This window comes from Cervus elaphus, chromosome 9 (assembly GCF_910594005.1).
Source record: "Cervus elaphus chromosome 9, mCerEla1.1, whole genome shotgun sequence".
Taxonomy (NCBI): domain Eukaryota; kingdom Metazoa; phylum Chordata; class Mammalia; order Artiodactyla; family Cervidae; genus Cervus; species Cervus elaphus.
The window spans coordinates 21,778,246-21,802,425 of record NC_057823.1 but is presented as its reverse complement, the minus strand read 5'-3'; the positions used below and the strand labels follow the sequence as shown (position 1 = coordinate 21,802,425).

The window sequence follows — 24,180 nt, the reverse complement described above, 5'->3', positions numbered from 1 at the left end:
AAAGGCCATTTGTGCGAGGTGAAGGAAAGATCTGCCTTAGAGTCTGATAAAACTTTTAATATTTAGACGTTTGGGCATTTAATTCTGTCAGTCTGGGCTCACGGGTAATACCGCCCTGGTCCGGCAGCCCGCAGCGGCCTGGTTTGAGTCCACGGGGTTGCTGGTGATAATGATGGGCACCTTGGCCTTGACGCTGGTCAGGGACCAGGGCAGGTGGACAGTGCTGACCAGCTCGTACTGGGTGCTCATGATCTCGCTGTCCTGTGAGCCACCACCGCTCACGGACAGCACGGGTGGGAGGTGGAAAGTGCTGATGATCTTGGTGGTGTTGAAGGCCATGATGGGGGTGTTGGCCTCCTGCCTGAGCAGCTCACTGCTATCCACCCTGGAACGGCGCTCTGCGTTGGGCGTGAAGCCCTCGTAGTGCACGTGGGCGTAGAGGGCGAAGATGACCGTCTTAATGCACTTGCTGGTCTGGTTGTTGATTTCTGTGGTGAAAATGACCCTCTCCCCCGGTGTGAAGGTGTTCTTTTCCATCTGGATCTGCAGGCAGATGGTGCCCTGGCTGCAGCAGTTGTAAGACACCTTCTTCTCAGCCTCCACGAACAGAGGGTTCTAGAAGAAGTGGGGGCGGGAAGGGACAACTGTGAGGGATTGAGGCCACAACATCTGCTTGCTCACTTAACAGTCCACCTGGTCTTAAGCCTTCGGGACTCTCCAAAGCCCGCTGAACCCTCCTACATTGTTGGTGGAAATGTTAACTGGTGCAGCCACTATGGGAAAACAGCATGGAGGTTCCTCAGAAAACTAAAAATAGAATTTGAACTAGCAATCCCTCTCCTGGGAATATACCGGGACAAAACTCCAATTCAAAAAGATACGTGCCCCCCTACATTCATAGCAACACTGTTTACAACAGCCAAGACATGGAAACAACCTAGATGGCCATGGATCAATGAATGGACAAAGGAGATGTGGAACATATCCGCAAACATATTCAGAACATATACGGAACATATTCAGCCATAAAAAAGGAGGAAATAATTGCTGCTTATTTGCAGCAATAAGCACGCAATTAGAGATTACCATACTAAGTGAAGCACGTCAGAAAGAGGAAGACAAATACCAAGTGATATCACTTACATGTGGAATCTAAAATACAGCACTAATGAACCTATCTACAAAACAGTAACAGACTCATAGACATAGAGAAGTCTTGTGGTTGCCAAGTGGGAGGAGGAGGAATGGATTGGGAGTTTGAGTTTGGTAGATAAAAACTATTAAATTTAGAATGGATAAACAACAAGGTCCTTATGTATAGAACAGGGAATATATTCAATATCCCATGATAAGCCATAATGGAAAAGAATATTTAAAGAAAGAATGTATATATGTGTATGGACTTCCCTGGTGGCTCAGTGGTAAAGAATTCACCTGCCAATGGAGGAGACGGGGTTTTGATCCCTGGGTCAGGAAGGTCCCCTGGAGAAGGAAATGTCAACCCACTCCAGCATTGTTGCCAGGGAAATCCCATGGGCAGAGGGGCCTGGAGGGCTACAGTCCATGGGGTAGCAAAGAGACAGACATGACTTAACGACTTAACGACTAAACAACAATATGTGTGTATAACTAAGTCACTTTGCTGTACAGCGGAAATTGGCACACCATTGTAAATCAACTATCAGTTCAGTTCAGCTCAGTTCAGTTCAGTCACTCAGTCGTGTCCGACTCTTTGCAGCCCCATGAATCGCAGCACACCAGGCCTCCCTGTCCATCACCAACTCCCGGAGTTTACCCAAACTCAAGTTCATCGAGTTGGTGATGCCATCCAGCCATCTCATCCTCTGTCATCCCCTTCTCCTCCTGCCCCCAATCCCTCCCAGCATCAGGGTCTTTTCCAATGAGTCAACTCTTCGCATGAGGTGGCCAAAGTATTGGAGTTCCAGCTTCAGCATCAGTCCTTCCAATGAACATCCAGGACTGATCTCCTTTAGGATGGACTGGTTGGATCTCCTTGCAGTCCAAGGAACTCTCAAGAGTCTTCTCCAACACCACAGTTCAAAAGCATCAATTTTTCGGTGCTCAGCTTTCTTCACAGTCCAGCTCTCACATCCATAATGACCACTGGAAAAACCATAGCCTTGACTAGACAAACCTTTGTTGGCAAGGTAATATCTCTGCTTTTTAAAATGCTATCTAGGTTGGTCATAACTTTCTTTCCAAGAAGTAAGCGTCTTTTAATTTCATGGCTGCAATCACCATCTGCAGTGATTTTGGAGCCCAAAAAAATAAAGTCTTGACACTGTTTCCACTGTTTCCCCATCTATTTCCCATGAAGTGATGGGACCAGATGCCATGATCTTAGTTTTCTAAATGTTGAGCTTTAAGCCAACTTTTTCACTCTCCTCTTTCACTTTCATCAAGAGGCTTTTTAGTTCCTCTTCTTCAATTTAGAAAAATAAACAATCAAAGCCCTTTTCCATTCTGAGTGTCAATTTCCTTGTCTGTAACATAAGCCTAAGAAATTCATAAGCCCTTGGTTTTATCTCTACATCCATAACTCACTTGCTGTGTGACCTTGAACCAGTGCCTTGACTTCCCTAAACCCTAGTTTTCTGGAAGACAGGGAATGTCTTATAATCAATAGCCCAAGACCTAGGGCTTACCCAAGTAGTTTAGACTTAAGGAGAAAATATGGGCTCTGTATCATGAAAACTGTAGAACTGAAATTATGTAACGTGTTTAAATAAAAACTTCAGGCTCGGCCAGGGAGCCTAGAGGTGCTCCCAGCTGTCAAAAAAAAAAAAAAAAAAACTTCAAAATGCAGTCTTTATACCAACTGGTTAGCTGCTGGATTGCAAACAAAATCATATATACAGTATATTTAATGTGTGGTTTGGGTAACATTTTACTCTTTCTTAGGGCTTCCCTGGTGGCTCAGATGGTAAAGAATCCACCTACAAGAGACCCAGTTTCAATCCTTGGGTTGGGAAGATCCCGTGGAGGAGGAAACTGCAATTCACTCCAGGACTCTTGCCTGGAGAATTCTATGGACAGAGGAGCCTGAGGGGCTACAGTTCATGGGGTCGCAAAGAGTGGAACCTGACTGAGCAATGAACACTTTGGGTAACACTTTACTTTTTATTAGTGGATACTACTTTAACAGATTTGAGGGAATTCCCTGGCAGTCCAATGGCTAGGACTCAGGACTTTCACTGCCAGGGCCCAGGTTCCATCCCTGGTCAGGAAACTAAGATCTTGCAAGCCTTGCAGTGTGACAAAAATTTTTTTTAATTAAAAATAAATAAAATTAAAGAGATTTCATGTGATGTGGTGTGTGCTTACAATGAGTTACTCTCCAGTTTTGCTGGCTTCCTGTGTCTTCTTCTAGATGAACTTGATACTTTTACAAACACGTGTGTATGCATGTGTGTTTGTGTGTCTGTGTGGCATTTGTTATTCTCATGCAGATGTTTGCATTGATTAGGAATACATTTATTTGTGGTTGAATTGTACAGTATTGTTTTACATATTTGAATGCTTTGTATAAATCAATCCTCATATGTTTTCCAGCAACTTGCCTTCCTAGCTTAACATTCTGTGTTTTGAAAGGCATTCACGTTGGTGGCTGTCATTCTGATTCATTCAATTTCACAATGGCAGTGAAGTGTGTTGCAAAGTAGCTTATTCACCCATCCCCCCTCCATGATGAACATTTATATTGTTGCTATGTCTTTGATATAGTAAAAGAGCTAGAAGGAGCATGGTGAAGACACTTCTGGGGCTTACATACCAGAAAGAGTTGCTCTGCGCCCCCTTGGACTGCAGCCCACCAGGTTCTCTGTCCATGGGATCCTCCAGGCAGGAATACTGGAGTGGGTTGCCAGGCCCTCCTCCAGGGGATCTTCCAAAATCAGGGATCGAACTCAGATCTCCCACATTGCAGGTGGATTCTTTACCCTCTGAGCCACCAGGGAAGCCCAAGAATACTTGAGAAGGTAGCCCATCCCTTCTCCAGGGAATCTCCCTGACCCAGGAGTTGAGATGATATACAGATGGCCAATAGGCACAGGAAAAAATGCCCAATGTTGCTGATCATCAGAGAAATGCAAATCACAGTCACAGTCAGATAGCACTTCACACCCGTCAGAATGGCTGTCATCAAAAAGTCTATAAATAACAAACACTGATGGGGATGTGGAGAAAAGGAACCCTTGTACAATGTTGGTGGGAATGTAAATTGGTGCAGCCACTTTGGAGAACAGTATGGAGGGTCCTCAAAAAACTAACAACAGAGCTATCATATGATCCAGTCATTCACTCCTGGGTATATATCCAGAGAAAACAAAAACCCCCCTGGTGGTGCAATGGTTGAGATTCTATGCTTTCACTGTAGGGGATGTGGGTTCGATCACTGGCTGGGGAACTACGGTCCCACACAGCGCATGATGCAGCTGAAGAAAGTGTTGATTGGACCCTCTGAACTGATTTTTTTGTATTTCTAGTCTACTTATGCTATGCTGTTGTTTTGTCTTATATAAAACAAAAATGTTGTAAGCCATCAAATTAATTTTTTTCTGGCACATTCTATCTCATTTTACTTATTTAATACTATTGTTTTCAGTCCTACACATTGATTTTATAAAAACAAAGTTTGTTGCAACCCAGAAAATTTTATATTTTCCTACCTCTTCTATTCTTTCATTTTAAAAAATAAATGGCAGCCCAACAAATGGATTTTTTACAAATATTTTCTATCCTACTTATTTTATTCTCTGCATTGTTTTCTTTTTAATAGTTTTTTAAATTAGAGGACAACTGCTTTACAATATTGTAATGGTTTTTACCATACACCAACATGAATCAGCATTAGTTGTACATATGTCCCCCACCTCTTGAACTCTGCTCCCACCTCCCCCCCTCTGATCCCTCTGGGTTGTCACAGAGCCCTGATTTGGGCTCCCTGCCTCATACATTAAACCTCACAATGGCTATCTATTTTCCATATGGTAATGTATTTTGTGGGTTGCAAACATTGTTGTTTTAATATAAAATAGGAAAACAGTATCCTTTAGTACTGTTTTTGGAAAACAACATTTGCAACCTACAAAGTTGATATTTTTTTTAAAAAACATTTTTTTATTTTGGGCTTATCTGCTCTTTCATTTTGTAGAAATATGCCTCGCAACTTGCTAAATGGATTTCATACCCCACTAATGAATCATGACCGAAGGTTTGCACGACTGTGTTCTAGATCCAATATCCTTTGTCACAGAGACCTCAGGCTGACCCCTGACCCCTTCAGCTTCACCTGCTGCCCTCTGCCTCTGGCCCCTGCCTATCTTCAGACTTCCCATGCTTTCTCTCCCCTTGGAAGGCTAATTGCAGGCCATTTCACTCTAAGCTCCTCCAGTCTTATTCGAAAATTCGTTGCATTCGTTAGGACCCTACAGGCGTGAAAGAACTGGCTACTCTAACTCAAGACCAAGCCAGCAGTTCTGTCCTGGTCCTGAAGGAGGTGCCGAGAGACATCAGTGGTGGCCAAGGGGAGATTTCCATTCCAGGCCAGATGGGGTGGCCCAAGAGCCCAGAATCCCAAGAACTCCAGGTTACAAACTCAACATTGATCTTCCGTACCTGGGAGTTTCTTCGGATCTCCCTCTTTCTTTAGCATGTGTGAAACTTTGGGGGGATTCATTCATTCAAGCAGTATCATTTTATCAACTTGGTGCCAAGTTCAAGGAAAACCCACAGCCGTGAAGACCAGTCTAGTCCCTGCTCTGATTGGGAAGATAGATATAAACATGGCACACTTTTTTTTTTAATGGTACATTTTTAAAGTTCTTGTTTTTTAAAATATGGACTATTTTTAGAGGTTTATTGAATTTATTACAATAGTGCTTCTGTTTTATGTTTTGTTTGTTTGTTTGTTTGTTTCTGGCTGCAAGACATGTGGGATCTTAGCTTCCGACCAGGGATCAAACCTGCACCCCCTGCTTTGGAAGGCGAAGTCTCAACCACCAGACCGCCAGGGAAGTCCTTTAACGGCAGGTTTCTGATTAAGATACGTTATGAGGCTATGACAAGGGGCTAAGGTAAAGGGAGACTCCCTCGGACTTGACGGTTAGGAGAGAGATGTCTTGGGGACAAGTGCTGTACCCAACGGGACTGCTTGTTCCAAGAGACAATGGGTCATGTCTTTCAAAATTCTAAAGGTACACAGAGAGGGTGTAGAAAAATCAAAACCCTTGTACATGGCTGTGGGAATGTAAAGTGGAGCGGCTGCTGTGGAAGAGAGTCTGATTGCCCCTCAAAAGGTAAGACGTGGAATTGCCATCTGCCCCAGCAATTCCACTCCTAGATGGCTACCTGAGAGCAATGAAAACACATCCACGTAAAAACGTGGACGCCTACGTTAGAAGCAGCATGGTCCCTAATAGCCAAGACATGGAAACAACCCGCTGTCCATCGAGTGATGAAGAGATATACAAAAGGCGGTCCGTCCATGCCACAGAAAGACAATTCACCCTTAAAAAGGAAGGAAGCACTGACACACACTACAAGGTGGATGAATTTTAAAAAGAAACTTTTCAGCTGTACCCCATGGCAGGTGGGACTTTAGTTCCAGGATGAGGGATTGAACCCATACCCCTGCATTGGAAGGTGGACTCTTAACCACTAGACCCCCAGGGAAGTCCCTGGATGAACCTTGAAAACACTATGTTCAAATAAGCCAGAAACAAAAAGGCCACATAGTGTCTGATTCCATTTATTAAAACAGGAAGTGTACAGAACAGACAAATCCCCAGGAGACAGAGAGTGAATGTAGTGGTGGGTGGGGGAGGGGAAAGGGAGGTTTGAGGGTAACAGGTAAGGGATGCAAGACTTCTTTGGTTGTTGTTCAGTCCCTCAGTCGTGTCGGACTCTTTGCAACGCCATAGACTGCTGCACGCCAGGCTTCCCTGTCTTTCACTATCTTCCGGATCTTGCTCAAACTCATGTCCATTGAGTCGGTGATGCCATACAACCATCTCATCCTCTATCGACCCCTTCTCCTTCTGCCTTCTATCTTTCCTAGCATCAGGGTCTTTTCCAGAGTCAGCTTTTCGCATCAGGTGGCCCAAGTATTGGAGCTTCAGCTTCAACATCAGTCCTTCCAATGAATATTCAGGGTTGGTTTCCTTTAGGATTGACTGGTTTGATCTCCTTGCTGTCCAAGGGACTCTCGAGTCTTCTCCAGCACCACAGTTCGAAAGCATCAATTCTTCAGCGCTCAGCCTTTTTCTTTATGGTGGGGGAGGGAAGGCATTAAGGTGTTCTAACACTGACAGTGGTGATGGCTGTACAATTCTATGAATGCATGGAAAGCCATGGGTTTGGACACTTTAAAGGGAAGAATAATAAGGTATGTGAATTGTATCTCAATCAAGATGTTAAAAAAAAAAGTGGAAGGAGAAAAATTTTGCTTCTCCCCCCTGCTTCTCTCCCAGGAGGCAGCCAGCAAGCCGTCTGTTGCCAGTTTCTCTGGTCTCTGGAAAGAGACAGTTTGTTACACCTGCAAGGAAGTTCTGTGCATTTCTTATTTTTACCACCAACGGTGCAGGCTAGACACGCTGTTCTGAACTTTGCTTTATGCGTCCAACCCAGTAACATGGAGGTGCTGATACTGAGAGCTGCCTCATTCTTTTGTCTCTGGCTGTGTCTTGCTCTCTCTTTCTTTGCTCTATCTATAGAGTTGACCTTTGACTGTGAACTGTAACTTTAATTCCCTTTGCAACAAACATTTAAGTGGTTACCAGTTTCTGGCCTCCCAGGCAATGCATGCAGAGGTCCTATCACACAAATGAAATGACAGTGGTAGGAGAATTTTCCAGAAGAGAAATGAAATGGCTGGGGCAAAGTGCGTGTTCCTTTTCATTTGGATAGATATGGCTGAATTGCCTTCTGTGGGGGTTGTGGCAGTTCGTCTGGCTATTACTGAAGCAGGTGACTGAAGATGTAGTTTCCGAGCAAAGATCTAAAGGAGGATGGGGAGGGATTGGAAGATCCTATCACAGGGTTCTGGGCAGCGGGCACACAACACGCAAAGGACCTGGGGCAGGATGATGTTGGAGGAACAGCAAGCAGGCCCGCGTGGCTGGAGCAGAGTGAGAGGGGGAGAAAGGGAGGAGGGGGAAGGCAGGGAGGGGACGGGGCAGGTCGTGCAGGGCCTTGTGGGCCAGGGGGAGGTCATGGGCTTTTACTCCGAGGGAGGTGGGAGCCCTGGAAGACACAGACGGGTCATCACCTGACTCCTTTCAGTTGATCTGAGAAGGACAGACTGTGGGGGTCAGGTCTCTGCCCCTGCTTGGACCAGAGCAGTAGCCTCTGCCCTGATTCACCAGCTCCTGCCCTCACCCTGCCCTCTCCAAACCGATTAAAAGAGTACTGAGTAGTTGAAAAAACACAGTATTTTCATCCTCTCAAAATGGATCTGCAATAACTCCTTTGTTGCCGTAGTAGCGATCTGAGCTCTTCCCATGTACCAGGAGTCCTTGATGTGTACCCATCCTGCTGGGTGCTTCATGACCCTCATGATCAAGGAAAGTGTTGTTTCCCATCATACCCATCATACAGATCAGGACAATCGAGGTTCTAGGAGGTGCTGTTAACTGCCCAAGGCCATTTGCTAATGAAGCATCCGGCAGCAGAGACCTCAGTCCAGGTCTGACCCCACAACAGCATTTCGCTCCAATTTCTGCTTTGTGCACCCTGCACTCTAGATTAGCTCTCAAGGGAGGGCCAGAGTCTGCTCAAGGTCACCCAGAAAGCAGGTGGCCAGACTGGCCTTGAGCTCAGATCTGCTCACCTCTTATCCACCCCTCTAAGCATCTACCTGCCCTGGAATCCTCCTCCCCTGAGGTTGGCCAGGCTAGAGATGATTCCCTACTACACAGATAAGACTACACTTGGGACTTCTCTGGTGGGCCAGTGGTTAAGAATCTGTGCTTCCAATGCGAGGGGCTGGGGTTCAATCCCTTGTTGGGGAACTAAGATCCCACATGCCTCAAGGTCAGAAAAAAGCAAAACATAAAACAGAAACAACAAATTCAATAAAGAATTTTTAAATGGATTACATTTAAAAAAAAAGGATCGATGGGGCATAAATATTCTGAGGCTGCCCTGGACACCAGTGCCGAGCACCATTCTAGGCCCTGAACCTTCAGGAAGTCCACTGACTGCTCCTCCTGAGACCTAGGGGCCAGGCACCCTCTCTGTGTCCAAGTGACAGATGAGGAAATGGCACAGAGAGGCGACATCACTTGCAGAGGGTCACACAGCAGGTAGGTTGGGACGCTGGGATTTTAACTTGGACCTTGAGAACTAAGATGCCGGCACTCTCAGCCACCATGCTCTGATGACAGAGGAGGCCCCAGGGAGGTGAAGTGACTTTGGCCAACGGAACTCCACCCTCCCTTACTTCCGCCTCTGCACCTGGCCTCTGGGAGCCATACAGAAACCTCCTCCGCTCAGGTGACCGACGCTGCCAGACCCCTCCTTCCCTGGTTGGAGGGCACCCCTTGCTGTGCTTCTTGGTGGGGAGAGGGTACCATCTCCATTATCCGTTCCCAGAGACTCACTGAACACCTGGGACACTCAGTCAGGGGGTCAGAGCGGGGCATCTGCTCACTCTTGACATACCTACCCTGGGGTCAAGGACATTCAGGGGCCAGGCCATTCTCTGTGAGGGGCACTGTGGTTGAGCAGCTTCCCTGGCCCCCACCCCCTCGATAGCACTCATCCCCCTCCCCAGTTGCGATAACCACACATGTCATCAGACATCATTGCTCAGTGTCCCCTGCAGCGACAGAATCACCTCAGTTGAGAGCTACTGCTTAGTTCCTGCCCTGGTTTCTGATTCCCCTTTTTGCAAAACTCCTGAGCTGGAGAAGCGGCCAACACCTTCCCTTCTTTTTCTGGGTTGGGGCCTTCCCTATCCCCTGGCTGCTCCTGCCCCATCCCCTACCTCTTGGGAACTTCGAGGCCAAGCCCCTACCCCTGCTCCCCCTTGCTCCCCACTACCTGCAATGATTTTTCCGCGTGAAAAATTGAGGAAGTGCCTTGAACCATCAAGTATATTCTCTTCTTGGCTAGAATGTGCTCCCGACCCATGCAGAAGGCCTGCACGAAGTAAAAGATGTTGCCGATTTTGCTGGTGAAGGTGGAAGGGAGCCTGGGAGGTAAGTTGAAATGGAAGTCAAAGGTGTGGCTGCCTGCACTTAACCAATTATCTGAAAGCAAAACACACCAATGCCATCAGAAGGTTCTAGAATCTCCCCCCCCCCCCCCACTTTCTTTATTGTTTTGGCAGTTAGCTTTTTCTGGATCTGGCCTCTCTGTCCCTGAGCTAGCTCTGAGTTTTAGGGATCCAAAACACCAAGGCTCATAAATATTAGACCTCAGTTGGGCTGGAGATGGAAGCTCTGGGTGGATGGTGGTCACCCCAATCTACCCACTGGGACTTGCTCACCCCTGCTCTGGGCCTGGGAAACTGGAGGTCTGGCCTGCAGGTTCGATCACACATTTATTCAACAAACACATCTTGGGGCCCAAGGCAGGCAAATCTCCCTGCCCTGGCAGCCGTTGGCCTTCACTGCACAGCACACAGCAGATTGACTGAGTGACGATGGTGGTGGGCCAGGGAGGGAGTCACACTGCCCTCTCATCTCTGTGATCTCCCTGTTTTATTTTTTCTTACATTTCCCACAAAGCCTCTTATGAGTGTGTCCTCCCAGTCTGACAGCAACCCCAGGGATGCCAGGGACCTTTTCTGTTTTCTTTGCTGCTGCATCCCTGGTACCTGGCATGGTTGTTGTGCACAGTAGGTGCTTAATACATGTTTGTTTGTGGAGTAAATGAATTGAGGTTGATGCTCCTGAGGGGAAAGGATGCTTCCCTTGGAAATGGAGAAGGGTGGTACCTGATGCTGTGGGGTTGAGGGGCTGAAAAATTGTTTTGGTTGAAAGAACTAACACCTATTCAGCACTTACTCTATAACCCCTGCTATTCCGAGCCTGAGACATGCCATTAAATCATCAAGTCCTCAAGACAATCTCAGGAGGCAGGACTTCTTTCTCTTCCCATCTTCCAGGTGAGTTAACTGGGACAGAGAGAGGCGGCCTGATTGTTGAGTATTAAGGTCCAGCAGTATCTGGATGGGTTTCCCTGGTGGCTCAGATGGTAAAGAATCTGCCTGTAATGTGGGAGACCTGGGTTCGATCCCTGGGTCAGGAAGATCCCCTGGAAAAGGGAATGGCTACCCACGCCAGTATTCTTGCCTGGGAAATCCCATGGACAGAGGAGCCTAGTGGGCTAAAGTCCATGGGATCACAAAGAGTTGAACAAGACTGAGCAACTAATGTGCAAACAATATCTGGGTATCTGCAAGGCAGGGACCCCTTCCATCACTAGATCTGAGCTCCATAGTCTTTTGGTGACACCTTCCCCGGCTACCCTATCTAAAATTTTTTTAAAAAATCTGAAATGAAACTTTGTTCAAACAAGCATTGGCCAAGCGTTCTGATTGACTGTGGACTACCCGGAAACACTCATTTTGGAAAGGACCTATAGTTCCCTGGCAGCCCAGGCTCCCTGAGGTCTGTCCAGACTTTAGATCTGAATCTGGCAGAGCTGGGGGCTTGTCAGTGCTTCCCTCGAGGATCTCTCCTAGTCCTCTCCCTCCTTTCTCTTCCCCTGTGACCACAGGAGCCAGGGCTCTACCCATTTCTCATATCCCTGGGGGTTTGTTGATTGATTGACAGATGTGTTTATCTTCCAGACCCTGGTTTCCTATTCTGGCTAACATTGGCAGTCATACCGGTCCTTACCCTCCACTGGGAATGTCTTTGTCTTGTGCACGTAGTCAGCCTTGTTGTTGCAAATAACTTCTCGGCTATAATCGCGGGACGCCCCAGTTTCTTCATTCCACTCCACGTAACCTCTTCCCACAAGCTCCACCTTCACGATGGGGTCCACCAGGGTGCTGTTCAGAGTTAGGACCACCTGTCCTTCGATGATGCAGCCAGCCAGGTAGACTGCATCTTTGGGCAGCACTAATTCGATCGATTTCACCACAGACATGGGGGGTTGGGGTGACGGAGAAACATCCTTCCCCCTCCCCCATGTCACAGAGATCCTCGGCCACAGTGAGGTCATCTGTCTGTGACATCAGCCAGTCAAGGTTCTGGGAAGGGGTTCCCAATGGCCAGGATTGGTGGGGGCAAGGTTTTTGGGGGTGGGCGGCAGTGTGGGAATCCCAAAGGCCTCACTGGTTGATGAAATGGTAGCCTGACCTCTTTTTTCTAGGAAATAGCAAACAAATAAGAAAACCACAAGATAGCAATATTCTTGGCATACAGGGAACAACTGTCATCTTGCCAGATATCTGGGGCCTGTATAGGAAGAATTCTCCCAGGCTCTCTGGTGAGATATGCATCGTAAGCTTCATTTACAGATGGAGAGGGGATGAGCCCAGGGGGATCTTCTGCCCCATCAGATGGCCCCCACATGTGGCATGTGCACCCTCCTCAGGGTTCATACATGGATGCTGGGTCCTATACAGATAATCATTTTCACTTTTTTTTTCTTTTTTTTTTTTGGTTACACCGTTTAGCTTGTGGGATCTTAGTTCCCTGACCAGGGATTGAACCTGTGACCTCAGCAGTGACAGAGTGGAGTCTTAACCACTGGACCGCCAGGAAAGTCCCAATCATTTTGTCTTTAATAGCTCTCTATTTCTATTGATGTATATTAGAAGGAAAATGATAGCGATAGCTAGGACATGGGATTTGCTGTGTCTTGGAGATGCTCAGAGCACTTTGGGCTCCATGTGATCATGGACACCATCACAAAGCACCATCTCCCTGCACAACTGATGACCGTCTTTCCTCCTGCTTCTCCACTGCACAAGAAGTCCCTGTAGGGCGGGACTTGGTCCGCTGGACCCAGGGCCTGGTGCAGACAAGGGAGGGCAATTAAAGTCTGTTCAGTGACTTAATGATTGTCAAGTGCGTATCATTTTGTAAAAGGGAAACTGAAGCCCTTTGCACCCTTAGGGTGCCTGATCTGCACATAGGCAGGTGCCTAAGTAGGAAGGACAGCAAAACAGAAGAAGCTTTAGGAAGTGTCTGTTCTCCAGGCTCTGGCAGGCCTCATGACTATGTCATATCTTGCTGTCTTTGATGCGATGTCTTTTGCGGACATCAACATTTTGCTTTTCCAACTGGTTGTTAAGCTTCTTTTAAAGATGCTTGGCATAGTTTCTTGTTCATGGTTGTTAATTAACCCAAGCAACCCCTCTGACTTTCTTGAAATGAGTAGAGAGATTGGGTGGGGCCCCTCATCACCACTGCTCAAGGTCTTTTCTGCAGGGAAAACCAGACACCTCTTTCTGTGTTGCTTGACTTCAGATATCCAAGGAGGCTGGACTGTGTGCCCTGTACCAAATGTACACAAGGAATATAGAGTCTATTTCTTTTTCAGCCATGCTGAGTATTGACAACAGCAGGCACAGAGAGAGGCTATGCTCTTGCCAGAAAAGGGCTGGGTTCCTGTCAGAGATGTTGTCAGTATGGAAGACCTCATCTGCCTCACAAGGTTGGGGAGGCCTGGCTACCTGCTCACATCTGCAACATGGTCACCACGTAGCTGATAGCTTAGTTTTGATAAATGCTATCAGTTGTGTCGGCGATGTCCTGAAGGTGGGGGGAAATTAATAGGAGCATCTCGACTTTGTGATTGGAGTATGTTCATTCCTATGGCTGCTGTAACCAACGTCCATAAATTCCATGCTTTCAAACAAGACAGCTGAGTTCTCTTACAGTTCTGGAGGTCCGAAGTGTGAAATGGAGCTAAAATCAAGGTGTTGGCAGGATTACGTTCTAGAATTCTAGGAAAGAATCTGTCCTTTGTTTTTTCCAGCTTCTAGCGGTTTCCCATATCCTTTGCCTTTTGCTTTCATCATTCCATCCTCTATTCCCATTGTCACTTCTCTGACTTGACCCTCTCACCACTCTTTTTCATTTACTAGGACCCTCATGATGACACTGGGCCAGCCCAGATAATCTAGGATAATCTCCCCATCTGACAATCTTCAGTTTAACCCCATCTGCTGAATCCCTTTTGCCATGGAAGGTATGATATTCACAGATCCCAGGGATTAAGATGTGGACATCTTTGGGGGCCATTCATCTGTCTACCGTTGGGAGAAATAAAAGCAGAAATACCAGAGCCAAGATAGAAAGAACTCTATGTGTGGCCAGAGAAACCTTGTGAAAACACACATTGGAGCTCATTGGTTTTCAGCTCACAGCCCTCCCACCCTATCCACTGCTCTCCAGAGAAAGACCAAAGTCCTCCTGGTGGCCTGTGAGGTCTTACATGACACCCCTCTGACCTCATTCGCTCCCGCCCGCCCTCCCTTTCACTGCATCTGCCCGGCTCTCTGTCCATTTCTAAGCCTTTTCCGGCCTCTGCATTTGCTCTTTCCGCCTCGATCCGTCTGTCCTTGGTTTCTCATCTCAGATCTCAGCTCAAATGTCATCTACCCAGAGAGGCCCACCTCTCCACCTCAACCAGAGTGCCTCCTCTCCCCGCCCTCCCACATGGCTGCTGGTCACTCTCCAGCTCTTGTCCTGTCTTCATGGCACATGTGGTATCTGAAATGATTTGCTTTATTGATTCATTTCTTGCTGGTCTCCCCAGATAAGAATTTAACCTCTTGGAGACCACCAACAGGGTGGGCCTTGCCCACTTTTGGGCCCCCAGCTCTTAACACCCTGTTCAGGCATTCTGTAGGTGCCCAGAATGGGTCACTGTGTGCCCGCCAGGACTGGTCAGAGCGGAGCAGGCAGGGCGGAGGGGGGAGGGCAGCCCTGCCCGCCTGGACAGCTAGGAGAAGGCGGGAAAACGAGGCGGGAAAAACCAGCAAACAAGCCCTGCGGGTGGGTAGGGTGGGGAGCGCTGGAGGGCCCTGGCGCAAGGAAACCGAGCTGGGGCGATCAGGCCCGTCATCGGGGTGCAGGAGGTCTTCTGGGGGGTCACCCCCAAATTCTCCTGTATAATTTACACTGATTCCGGTCTTCCTGCCCAACTGGTCAGTGCATGCCTGGTAAGAGGGGCTGAAGGAACAGACTTGGAAGGTCAGGGGTGTCTACCCTGGGGGTCTCTGCCCTGGGGGTGATCCTTAGGGCTCATGGAGAGCACCCATGATGAGGGGGCCCAGGTCCCGCCACCGGCCCCGTTGCACGCTGGGCGCGCCCAGCAGAGCGCGCAGGGATGGGCGGGGCCGTGGCCCGCTGGGCGGAGGGGGGGGGTGGACAGAGGCGGGGGCGCCCCCCACCCCCTTTCTCGCTTCCCGCCACTGAGGCGGCCAATCACCAGGCAGGCGCCCGCCCCCGGCGCGGCCTCCTGTGGCCCCGCAACTCCCAAACGCCAAGTTTTCGCGGGAAAAAAATCAGAGCAGCTGGCAGCGCAGCGGGCAGTGGTGGCCGTCCGGGCGCTCGGGATCGCACACACGTCTGCGCAGGGTCCTGGCCACACACGCGGCTCCTCTGCCATCCTCAGAAGGGCCAGCGCGCAAGCAGGCGAGTGGATCGTGAGCGGTCAGGCCGTTTGGGGTGCCAGCCCGGGCCAGGGCGCGGACTGGGGGAGGCGGGCAGGACTCGGCGCACCCGGCGCCTTGACTTTGCAAAACTTTCCGGGACGCTCTGCCAGCACGGGAGTACATTTTCCCCGCGCCGGGGCTACCCTACACGCGGTCTCCGGCTTTGCCCCCAACCCTGCCGGCCCTTAGAAGTCGCCCCGGAAGCCCAGGCTCTGGCAGGAGCGAGCGGAACATCCCAGGCGCCCCGCGGGGGTCGCGCCGGCTCGGTGGGGGAGGGCCCGGCGAGCCGCGGGGGAGGATGTCAGGCTCCGCGCCTGCGCGCGGGGCGCCCCGCGATTCAATTGTCGCGCCCGAGCCCGATTTCGCGCGCCCTTAGTTCCCCGGGCGCGTCTGGGCCAATGAGGAGCGAGCGGGGCGGGGCGGCCGACCGCGGCGGAGCCAATCAGTGAGGCGGCTCAAGTGAAGGGGGCGGGACCTGGCGCGCGGGCCCCTTGGCCGTCCCGGCGGTGGGGGGTGGGCGTGGGCTCGCTGGCGTGGCCCGCGCGGGCGAGCGAGAGAACAAGAGGGGCTGCGGGGCCTTGCGTCGGGGTCCGGGAAACGCAGGCTGGAGCTCCGGGCGGCCGTGGGGCAGAAGTGAGTAGCGCTGCCCGCGCGGGGGTGGCCGGGACGGGGCGGCCGGTTGCCATGGCCACAGCGGGGCCCGCCGCGTCGCGCAAGCGCGCGCGCGGGTCGGGGGTGCAGTGGGGGTCCGCGGGCACACGGGGTCCCCAGCTCCCGGGTCTCGAGTGGGTTTCTTCCCCTTCGGTCCCACTTAGTTGAGTTCCCCGGGACTTCGGAAGTTCCAGTCAAAAGCGGGACTTTTGGGTTTCCCTCTCGCGTCAGTGTTCATCCAGGGAATGAATGAATGAATGAACGAACGAACAAACAAACTCGGCCCCTCACCGTTTGACTGTGTGCCCCTTCTCTTCTGTATCCTGGTGTGTTTTTTTTTTCTCCCCTGTGAAAGGCAGGGTTCGTTGACTGAGTAGCCGAAGGTGCCTTTTACTCTCCCCTAATTTCCCGTCCCTCCTCAATCCTCCACCAGTGCTACTCATTAACGCATTATCTCTTAATTCAGGGCTTGGGGCCTGGGCCAGCTGTGGCAGGTTATAGGGAATAAGGGCTGGGAGGGTATTCCAAGAGTTACCTGGTGTCCACAGTCTGGACAATAGCAAGGATGACCCGAATATGGCACGGCCATGGTGGTGGTATTGATGGCAGAACTGACCAGGGGTGTCACTCACTCCCTCATCCTTGCAGCTCCAGCAGGCACCATGTGGATCCAGGTTCGCACCATGGACGGGAAGGTGGCCCACACCGTGGACTCCTTGTCCAGGCTGACCAAGGTGGAGGAGCTGAGAAAGAAGATCCAGGAGCTATTCCACGTGGAGCCAGGCCTGCAGAGGCTTTTCTACCGGGGCAAGCAGGTAAACCCGCCCTGCAGGCTGCCCGCCTGCCTGCCTGCCCAGCACCTTTGTTCTTGCCTCATCCAGGCAGGGCACACACACTCTTCCCCCCCACCTCGTCCGGTCTGCTTCTCCACAGAAACCTCCAGTGCCTGAGCGGGGAACAAAGGCTCGACTCCTAGACTGACACTCCAGGCGGGCAGCCGGGCACTTGAATCTGTTGCGTTTGGAGGTCTTTTAAACTCTTAGCCCTCCCCTTTGTGGACGCTCCCCTCAAAATAATTTCTAGAAAAAAGAGGTTGGAGGTGGCCATTGGAGGGCTGATGAATTTCAAGGAAGAGCCTAGAATCAGTACTCAGACACCGGGACAGAAGAGACCAGATTTTTCTTTGAAACACACACCAAAGGTCTACAGTCGGTCAGCACCTTACTATTTTCCGACCCCCATGGGGTTTTCTAGAAATTGGAATCAGCTTATTCAGAGTCAGAGACGGTGCTTGTTAATCAGGAATTTCCGCCACTCCTGGGCCTCCTCTCTGGCGGAGGCGGTGGGGCTGCCCCTGAACGGGGTTTGTGCTTTGCGCGGGCTCAACTGGCCCTGTTTCCTTTCTTCAAGATTCCCCACCACAGCCCCTGTAGCCCTTGAAGATGCCCCCCACCCCTTGGCTTTATCAGCTGCCCACTTTGGAGATGCTTTCTCCAGTGACACCCCTGGGAGTTTTCATTCTTGTTGGCATCTTCAGAGGGGACAGTAGGCCAGGCTGTGTTGGGGTATCGCTGAGTGGGAGAAGATGGTCCCACGGAAAGTGTCCTTCCTGTCTGCTGGGGCCACCCTGCAAGGCGAGTGGACTGTAGGGACCTCGGCGACCTCGGTATAGAGACTACCCAGGATTAAAAGTGTTCCTTTGGGCTCTGACTTTGTTGTTGTCAGGTCTTAAACTGGGTGCTACCGCCATCTGGTGTCTAAATTGAAAAATAGATGCTGTCCGCCTGGCCAGGAGTTTTTTTTTTAGGGCCTGGGAGGATCCTGCCTGCCTCCTGGAAATGAGACCTGATGATTAATTTCTTGGGCTCAAGACGCCCTCCGAGACCTCTCGCCTCCTTCCTGTGGGAGATGCGAGGACTTGAATGTCTTAAGAATCTGAGTTAACGCGCCCCGCCTGGGGAAGGGAAGCTGGGGGACTCACTCACTGTGGTCACGTGCGCTGTGCGGCTGGAGAAAAGGCAGGGCTGGGAGTGGCGCTCCCCTGGGATGCGGTCTCTGGGGAGCGGAGCCTCTTTGCTGCCACCTCCAACAGAGGCTCATTTTTGGGGACGTCCATACTGATTTCAGTTTGCCCCCCAGTCTTTGTGTTCAGCAAAAGGTCCTTGTGCTGAATTTCCGAAGACCTCCCATGGGCTAAACAGTTCGTGGCATCATGCAAAGGCAGGTTGGATCGAATCCTTACATTCAAGGCAGTGACTATTTCTGAATGCCTGCTCTGGGCTTGAGCGCCATGCACTTTAATTTTTACATTCAAAAACATGCAGAGAAGTTGAAAGAGCCATGAACGCCTAAACACCTACCCGTGGCTTTTATCACTGACATCACGCAGCTGTCTCTGCCTCTGTCTGTCCACCAGCCCATTTTATCTTGGGAGATGCATTGCAGAGAAAGTTCCAGTTCACGTCACCGTAGACCCTCCAGCTGGCCAGTCCTTAACTAGAGTACAGTGTTTGTTTGTAGCTCTTGTTTCTTCGGAGGAAATTTGCATACAGTGAGAAACATGTCTTAAGCAGATGGTTTGGCATGTTGACAAATGCGCGCATTTGTGTAACCAAACCCCTCTCTTCCTGCATGGGCAACATGGCATCTGATCCATACCAAAGTCTTGGTATTGCCTGTGTGAGTTGTAAAGCGTGATGATAAGCAGCGTGCCTTTAATCCTTAGGTTGGTCTGTCTGTCTGCTCGCAGCGCAGCTTCTGAAGATCTCAGAAGGTTTCTTGTTCCTGAGTAACCTCCTCTAACTGCTGTTCATCCCCTTCCCCATGCTCAACTGGGCCACTGCGTAGTCGGTTCTGTCTTCCGGGTGAGGAAGCCAGGCCTCAGCGTGATGCAATTTCCCCAAGGTTGCGCGACCAGGAAGTGGCCCGGCCTCAGGGAGGTGTGGACAGTGCCAGGCGAGTGGGGGACAAAGGCACCTTGAAGCAAGTCAGGTCTGCAAACAGACTGGGCTAATCACCGTAGGAGGCCTTGCAGAGAGCTGTTGTTTTTATAGAACGTTCTAGAGAGTGTTCGAGATTCCTTCCCCCCCCCCCTTTTTTTTTTTTTAAAGAAACAGGGCATTACATGCAGTCCCAGGTCTGCGGTGAGGTCACTCGAGCCAATAAAGCAGAACCAAGCAGAGTCTGTCTTCAGGATATGGGAGGGTCCCGCGGCGAGCTAGCTTAGGCTGAATAGGTTGGCGGTTATGTCGTTTGATTGGCGGAAATGCAGGGAGCTGGATGGGGGAAGGGACCCCGGGCGGCTGGCCCAGCCTGGGCAAGGGTGAGAGGCGTCTGGTGCTTTTTCTTTGTCTTTTTTTTTTTGGCTGCCCAGAAAAATCACAATAGCTGTCATTGGTGGTGCTGGTAACGGCGCTCAGGTGCAATACTTGGGCCTAATCGTCCCAAGTGCCCCGCCGAGTATTTCTGGCCGGGGCAGTCTGTGCTTTGCAGTCAGATGGGGCTAATTGTGGGCCCACCAGTGTACTTGGCGGGACTCAGTGAGGTCACGGATTCGGGGTGTGGGCTGAGCTTCCCTCCTGGTTCACAGTAAAGGGGCGATAAATCATTTAGTGCAGGGCCTCCCCTTGGGCACTGCTGACGTCAGGGCCTGATCGTCCTCCATGGGGGGTTCATCCCCCAGTGCTATGGGGTGTGGAGCAGCATCTCGGTCCCACTCACTTGATGCCAGGAGCACCCCCTTACCCCCCATAGTCATAAGGTCCATAGGGTTCCCAGACATTGCCAACTGCCCCCTGGGGGCAAAGTTGCTCCCAGCTGAGAAGAGAACTAATTATTTAGTCGGTGATTTTGATTTACTATAGGAGAGCTGTCCGAAGGATCAGGTAAAATGGCATCCTGGGAGTGGCCTTCTGAGGGTCACTCATGTCACAGTGCCCCAGCAGATGGCCCTGCCCTGCTGGGCCTTCTTTGAAGGTCTGCCCCTTTTCCCAAAGGACAGAGTCATGTGGTAGATCGGACAGCCCCTTGCTGAGACCTGTCCTTCTGGCTGCAGGAGGGTCCCTTCCCTCCTTCCTTCTCCCCCAAACACCCTCCCTGCAGCTGGAGACACGCCCTTTAGGTTGGGGGTTAGCAAACTCTTTCTGTTAAGGACCCAGTGGAAACCGTTTGCGGCTAGGCAGTCTGTCTACTCATCTCTGCCATTGAAAGCCAGGAATAGATCCTGAGCCCAAAGGAGTGGGCATGTCCTGATTTGAGCCCTGGTAGAACTTTATTTACCAAGCGATAAATCATTTCGTGCAGGGCCTCCCCTTGTCAGTGGGAACTGTCCCGCTGGCCGAGGTATGGCAGTTACATACAGGCTTCCTCCCAGGATGGCAGATCCAGGTTGTACTGTGGGACATGCTGGACCGAATACCCAGGGCGTGGTGGGTGTTGCAGGTGTCCCTCCAGGGCATGGGTGTCACACTGTTTGGACTCAGCACCCCTTCCACCCTTCAGAACGATGGAGGACCCCAGAGAGCATTGTGGACATGGATCACATCTGTCATTTTTTGTCCTATTAGAATTTGCAAGTGGAGAAAAATTTGTTGTTATTCAGTTGCTCAGTCGTGTCCAACTCTTTGCGACCCCATGGAGCAGGAGAAAACACACATGTATGTTTCCTTAGGCATTGGAATGGTGGTGTCAGCCCATATCACACAGGCTCCATGCCCCTGCAAGGTCATGAGGCTGGCCAGTGACATCACAGTGTCATGACAGGGTAGGTAGCCTGGGCCTCACAGACCCCTGAAATGGAAATGCCTGTCCAGGGCATGACCTGGGCTGTGGCCTGGGGGGGCTCCTAGGGCAGAGTTCACGTGTCAGGACTGATGGGTGGACAGGCGGGGTCATGCCTGTACACCCATCTCTCCCCCGGCAGCGGGAAGCATGTCCCTCTGCCACGGCCTGAATCATACCTTTTCTTCCTTCTCCCATCTCTGTCTGTCCATCTCTCTGTCTGGCCTGAACCCCATGTTGCTGGGGAGGCCTGGAGTCTTAGACGGGACTGTGGGGGCTGGGACTGCAGCCGCAGGAAGGGTCTTGATAGAGGCCTCTGGCCTCTTCCTGCCGGAGGTCCCTCTTGACAAGTGCTGGTCTGGTTTATGACCTCTCCACTTGTCCCCAGTCCAGGAGAACCACCCCTTGCCAGGCCCAGGGTCATTTATTTCCTGTGCTCTGAGCAGCACTCACACCACAAAAGTGTCCCCCCCAACGCCCCAAGGGGGCAGAAAGTGGGCGGCTCTGACTCTGGGTTTCTGGGAGGAAGCTCCGTTGTCAGATGTCCTCTGTGTTTATTTCATTTACTCCCATGTGCATGCCCAGAATTCCCCAAGTCCAGAAAGCTTTGGTTTAAAAGAGGGATGTGATCTAAACGCCGCCGGCAGCTTGGCCTTTACACCTGAATGTGCCCCAAACCACATGTCTTGCGTTTTACTACAGGCAGTTTAAATCCCTGGTGGCTCAGTGGTAAAGAACCCGCCTACCATGCAGGAGACTTGGGTTTGATTCCTGGGTCAGGAAGATCCCCTGGAGAAAGAAATAGCAACCCATTCCACTGTTTTTGCCTCGGAAATCCCATGGCCAGAGGAGCCTGGCGGGCTGCAGTCCATGGGGTTGCACGCAGTTGGACACAACTGAGTGACTAAACTACCACCCCAGGCAGCTTAAGGGATTTTCACCTGCATTTCTGGTTGTACAGGATTCTAACTGCATGTTTAATTTTTAACATGAGAATCTGCAACCTAAGATCCAGCTTGCCATTCGGTTTGAATAGCTTTTATTTTTTGAATTTTCTAAAAAATTATTTTACTCAAGTATAGTTGATTTACAGTGTTGTTACAATGTTGTGTTGAAATGTCAGTCATTCAGTCCTGTCCAACTCTTCGCGACCCCACAAACTGCAGCCGACCAGACTCCTCTGTCCGTGGAATTTTCCAGGAAAGAATAATTGGAGTGGGTGGCCATTTCCTTCTTCAGGGGATTTTCCTAACCCAGGGATTAAACCCGAGTCTCCTGCATTGCAGGCAGAGTCTTTACCATCTGAGCCACCAGGGATTTAAACTGTATGTGTTAATTTCGCCTTTTTTTTTTTTTTTTTTTTTTTTTTAACTTATTGCAGGGTGGCATGTGGGATCTTATTTCCCCCACCAGGGACTGAACCCATGCTTTCTGCGTTGGAAGCTTGGCGTCTTAACCACAGGACAGGCAGGACAGTCCCTTGTATAGCTTTTATCAATGCTGTTAGTCTCAGTTGGAGTTTTAGGACCTTAGAAGAAACCCCGGGCTTGGCGTCCATATCCTCACTGGGTCCAGCCCACCTCCCTGCTGTGTGCAACTTGAGGCTAGCAGGGTTGGGGAGGCGGGCATCCGACACACACCCTTTTGTCATAGCAAGTGGTTGTGCAAGCTCCTTCCTGCCCACTTCGGGTCCTTCTGGAACTTTCCAGAAGTGGTCCTCTGAAGCCGTCAGACCAGTCTGCATTCCATCCTGGAGGTGGAGCCCCGGGCTAGCCTGGCCCAGCACGTGGCCTCCTCAGTGCCCAGCCCGCCTGATCACACCTTTGCCTGCTGCACTCTTGCACCAGGAGGGGAGTGTGTGTGTGTGTGTGTCTGCGTCTGTGTGTGCGGGCCGCTCCCGTCTATCTAGTTTCCTGACCCCTCACAGATGGCCCCATCAGTATTCCTCCTGCCGCCTTTAACTACAGCCCTCAGCCAGGTCCTGATCTTCCCCCACCCTCCTTGTCCTGCACACCCCCAGCTGCCCTTCTGCCCCCACCCCCAGCTCTGCCACCCTGGCTCCTGCTGGGCCTCCATCCCGGAGATCCTTGTAAAACAGAAGTCCAACCACATGCCCCCTCCTGGCCCCGAGTCTCTCCCACTGCCTCTCCCCTGTCCTGGTGCTTCGGTTTATTATTTCTCATCCTCTGAAACCATCCTTGCTTCCCCTGATGTGTGTGGGAAACGCCTCTACTCCCCTGCATTTAGCTGTCATGCTCAGCTGTGTCCTATGTCTTTGTAGGAATGAGCCGCTGCTTGGCTGGCAGATGATGCTGCCCTGAGCATAAGTGCCAGGCTACCTGTCTCTAGCTCAGTGGTTCTCCCTGGGGACTGTTTGGCCCTGCTGGGGCTCTGGGCAGTGTCTGGAGACATCAGTTATCACAACTAGGGGGTGTTCCTGACATCAAGTTGGGGGAGCAGGGATTCTGCTCCACCTCCCCACAAAGAGAATGATCAGGGTGGGGGTGCTTAATGTCTGCAGTGCTGAGGGTTGTCTGCCTAACCATGCAGGTGCTGGGCACCAGGTGCCTGCCTCTTGTCATCATCCTTTTTAATGACATTTTAATGACGTTCTGCTGGTTTCCTTGTCATAATGATGCTGGGGACACCTGTTTCCCCACCGTTTTTTTTAAACTAATAAAGTTTAGGTTTTAGAGCAGTTTTAGGTTCACAGATTTAAGAGGAAGGTACAGAAATTTCTCATATACCCTGTGGCCGCCCCCCCCCCCCCATTCTCCCCACCTGTCTCCTGCCAGATAGTGCAATTGGTATAACTGAGAAACCTGTGTTGACTTTTTTATTTTGGCCTTGCCATGTGGCTTGGGGATCTTAGTTCACTGACCAGGAATTGAACCTGTGCCCCCTGCAGTGAAAACGCAGAGTCTTAACCACTGGACTGTTGGGGATGTGCCTTCTCTCCTTTTTAGAGATGAGGAACATCCCACCATGAGGAGGACCTCACTGTGTTGTTGATCTGTCCATCAGTCGTTGGGCCCTGGGCTGTGACAGCGTGTGTGTGTCCCTTCTCCTGCTGTCTCCGCTGTCCTGTGTCGGCCCCGTGTAGGCGG

General features: G+C 50.7%; 2 protein-coding genes across 3 annotated transcripts in view; one reads left to right on the top strand and one right to left on the bottom strand.

Moving 5' to 3' along the window:
- Nucleotides 1–36: 36 nt before the first annotated feature.
- ARRDC5 (arrestin domain containing 5) lies at nucleotides 37–19,144 on the bottom strand. Of its 2 annotated transcripts, XR_006342657.1 has the most exons (4): nucleotides 18,280–19,144; nucleotides 16,830–17,037; nucleotides 10,063–16,640; nucleotides 7,411–7,531 (listed from the first exon to the last, which is right to left on the bottom strand). XR_006342657.1 is itself a non-coding variant. In XM_043911886.1 (3 exons), the coding sequence occupies exons 1-3, from the start codon at nucleotides 12,193–12,195 to the stop codon at nucleotides 88–90; spliced, it is 1,065 nt and encodes a 354-aa protein (XP_043767821.1). In that variant the 5' UTR covers nucleotides 12,196–15,451; the 3' UTR covers nucleotides 37–87. The 2 variants fall into 2 exon arrangements, 1 of the variants encoding a protein (XP_043767821.1); XM_043911886.1 differs by lacking the exons at nucleotides 7,411–7,531; nucleotides 16,830–17,037; nucleotides 18,280–19,144 and adding an exon at nucleotides 37–615 and having other exon boundaries at nucleotides 10,063–10,271; nucleotides 11,868–15,451.
- The window catches only part of UHRF1 (ubiquitin like with PHD and ring finger domains 1), a 32,442-nt gene continuing 25,218 nt past the window's right edge, over nucleotides 16,957–24,180 (top strand). Inside the window, exon 1 of the mRNA XM_043911885.1 lies at nucleotides 16,957–17,109. Coding sequence (XP_043767820.1) covers nucleotides 16,957–17,109 — 153 coding nt within the window. The remainder of the gene's footprint in view (nucleotides 17,110–24,180) is intronic.

Excerpts from the sequence above, each read along its gene's own strand:
- ARRDC5 (XM_043911886.1), bottom strand. The coding sequence starts at position 12,195 with ATGACCTCACTGTGGCCGAGGATCTCTGTGACATGGGGGAGGGGGAAG. Across the intron at positions 10,272-11,867 it reads AAAGACATTCCCAGTGGAGG|ATAATTGGTTAAGTGCAGGC; the intron begins GTAAGGACCGGT and ends TTTTGCTTTCAG. Across the intron at positions 616-10,062 it reads ACGCGGAAAAATCATTGCAG|AACCCTCTGTTCGTGGAGGC; the intron begins GTAGTGGGGAGC and ends CACTTCTTCTAG.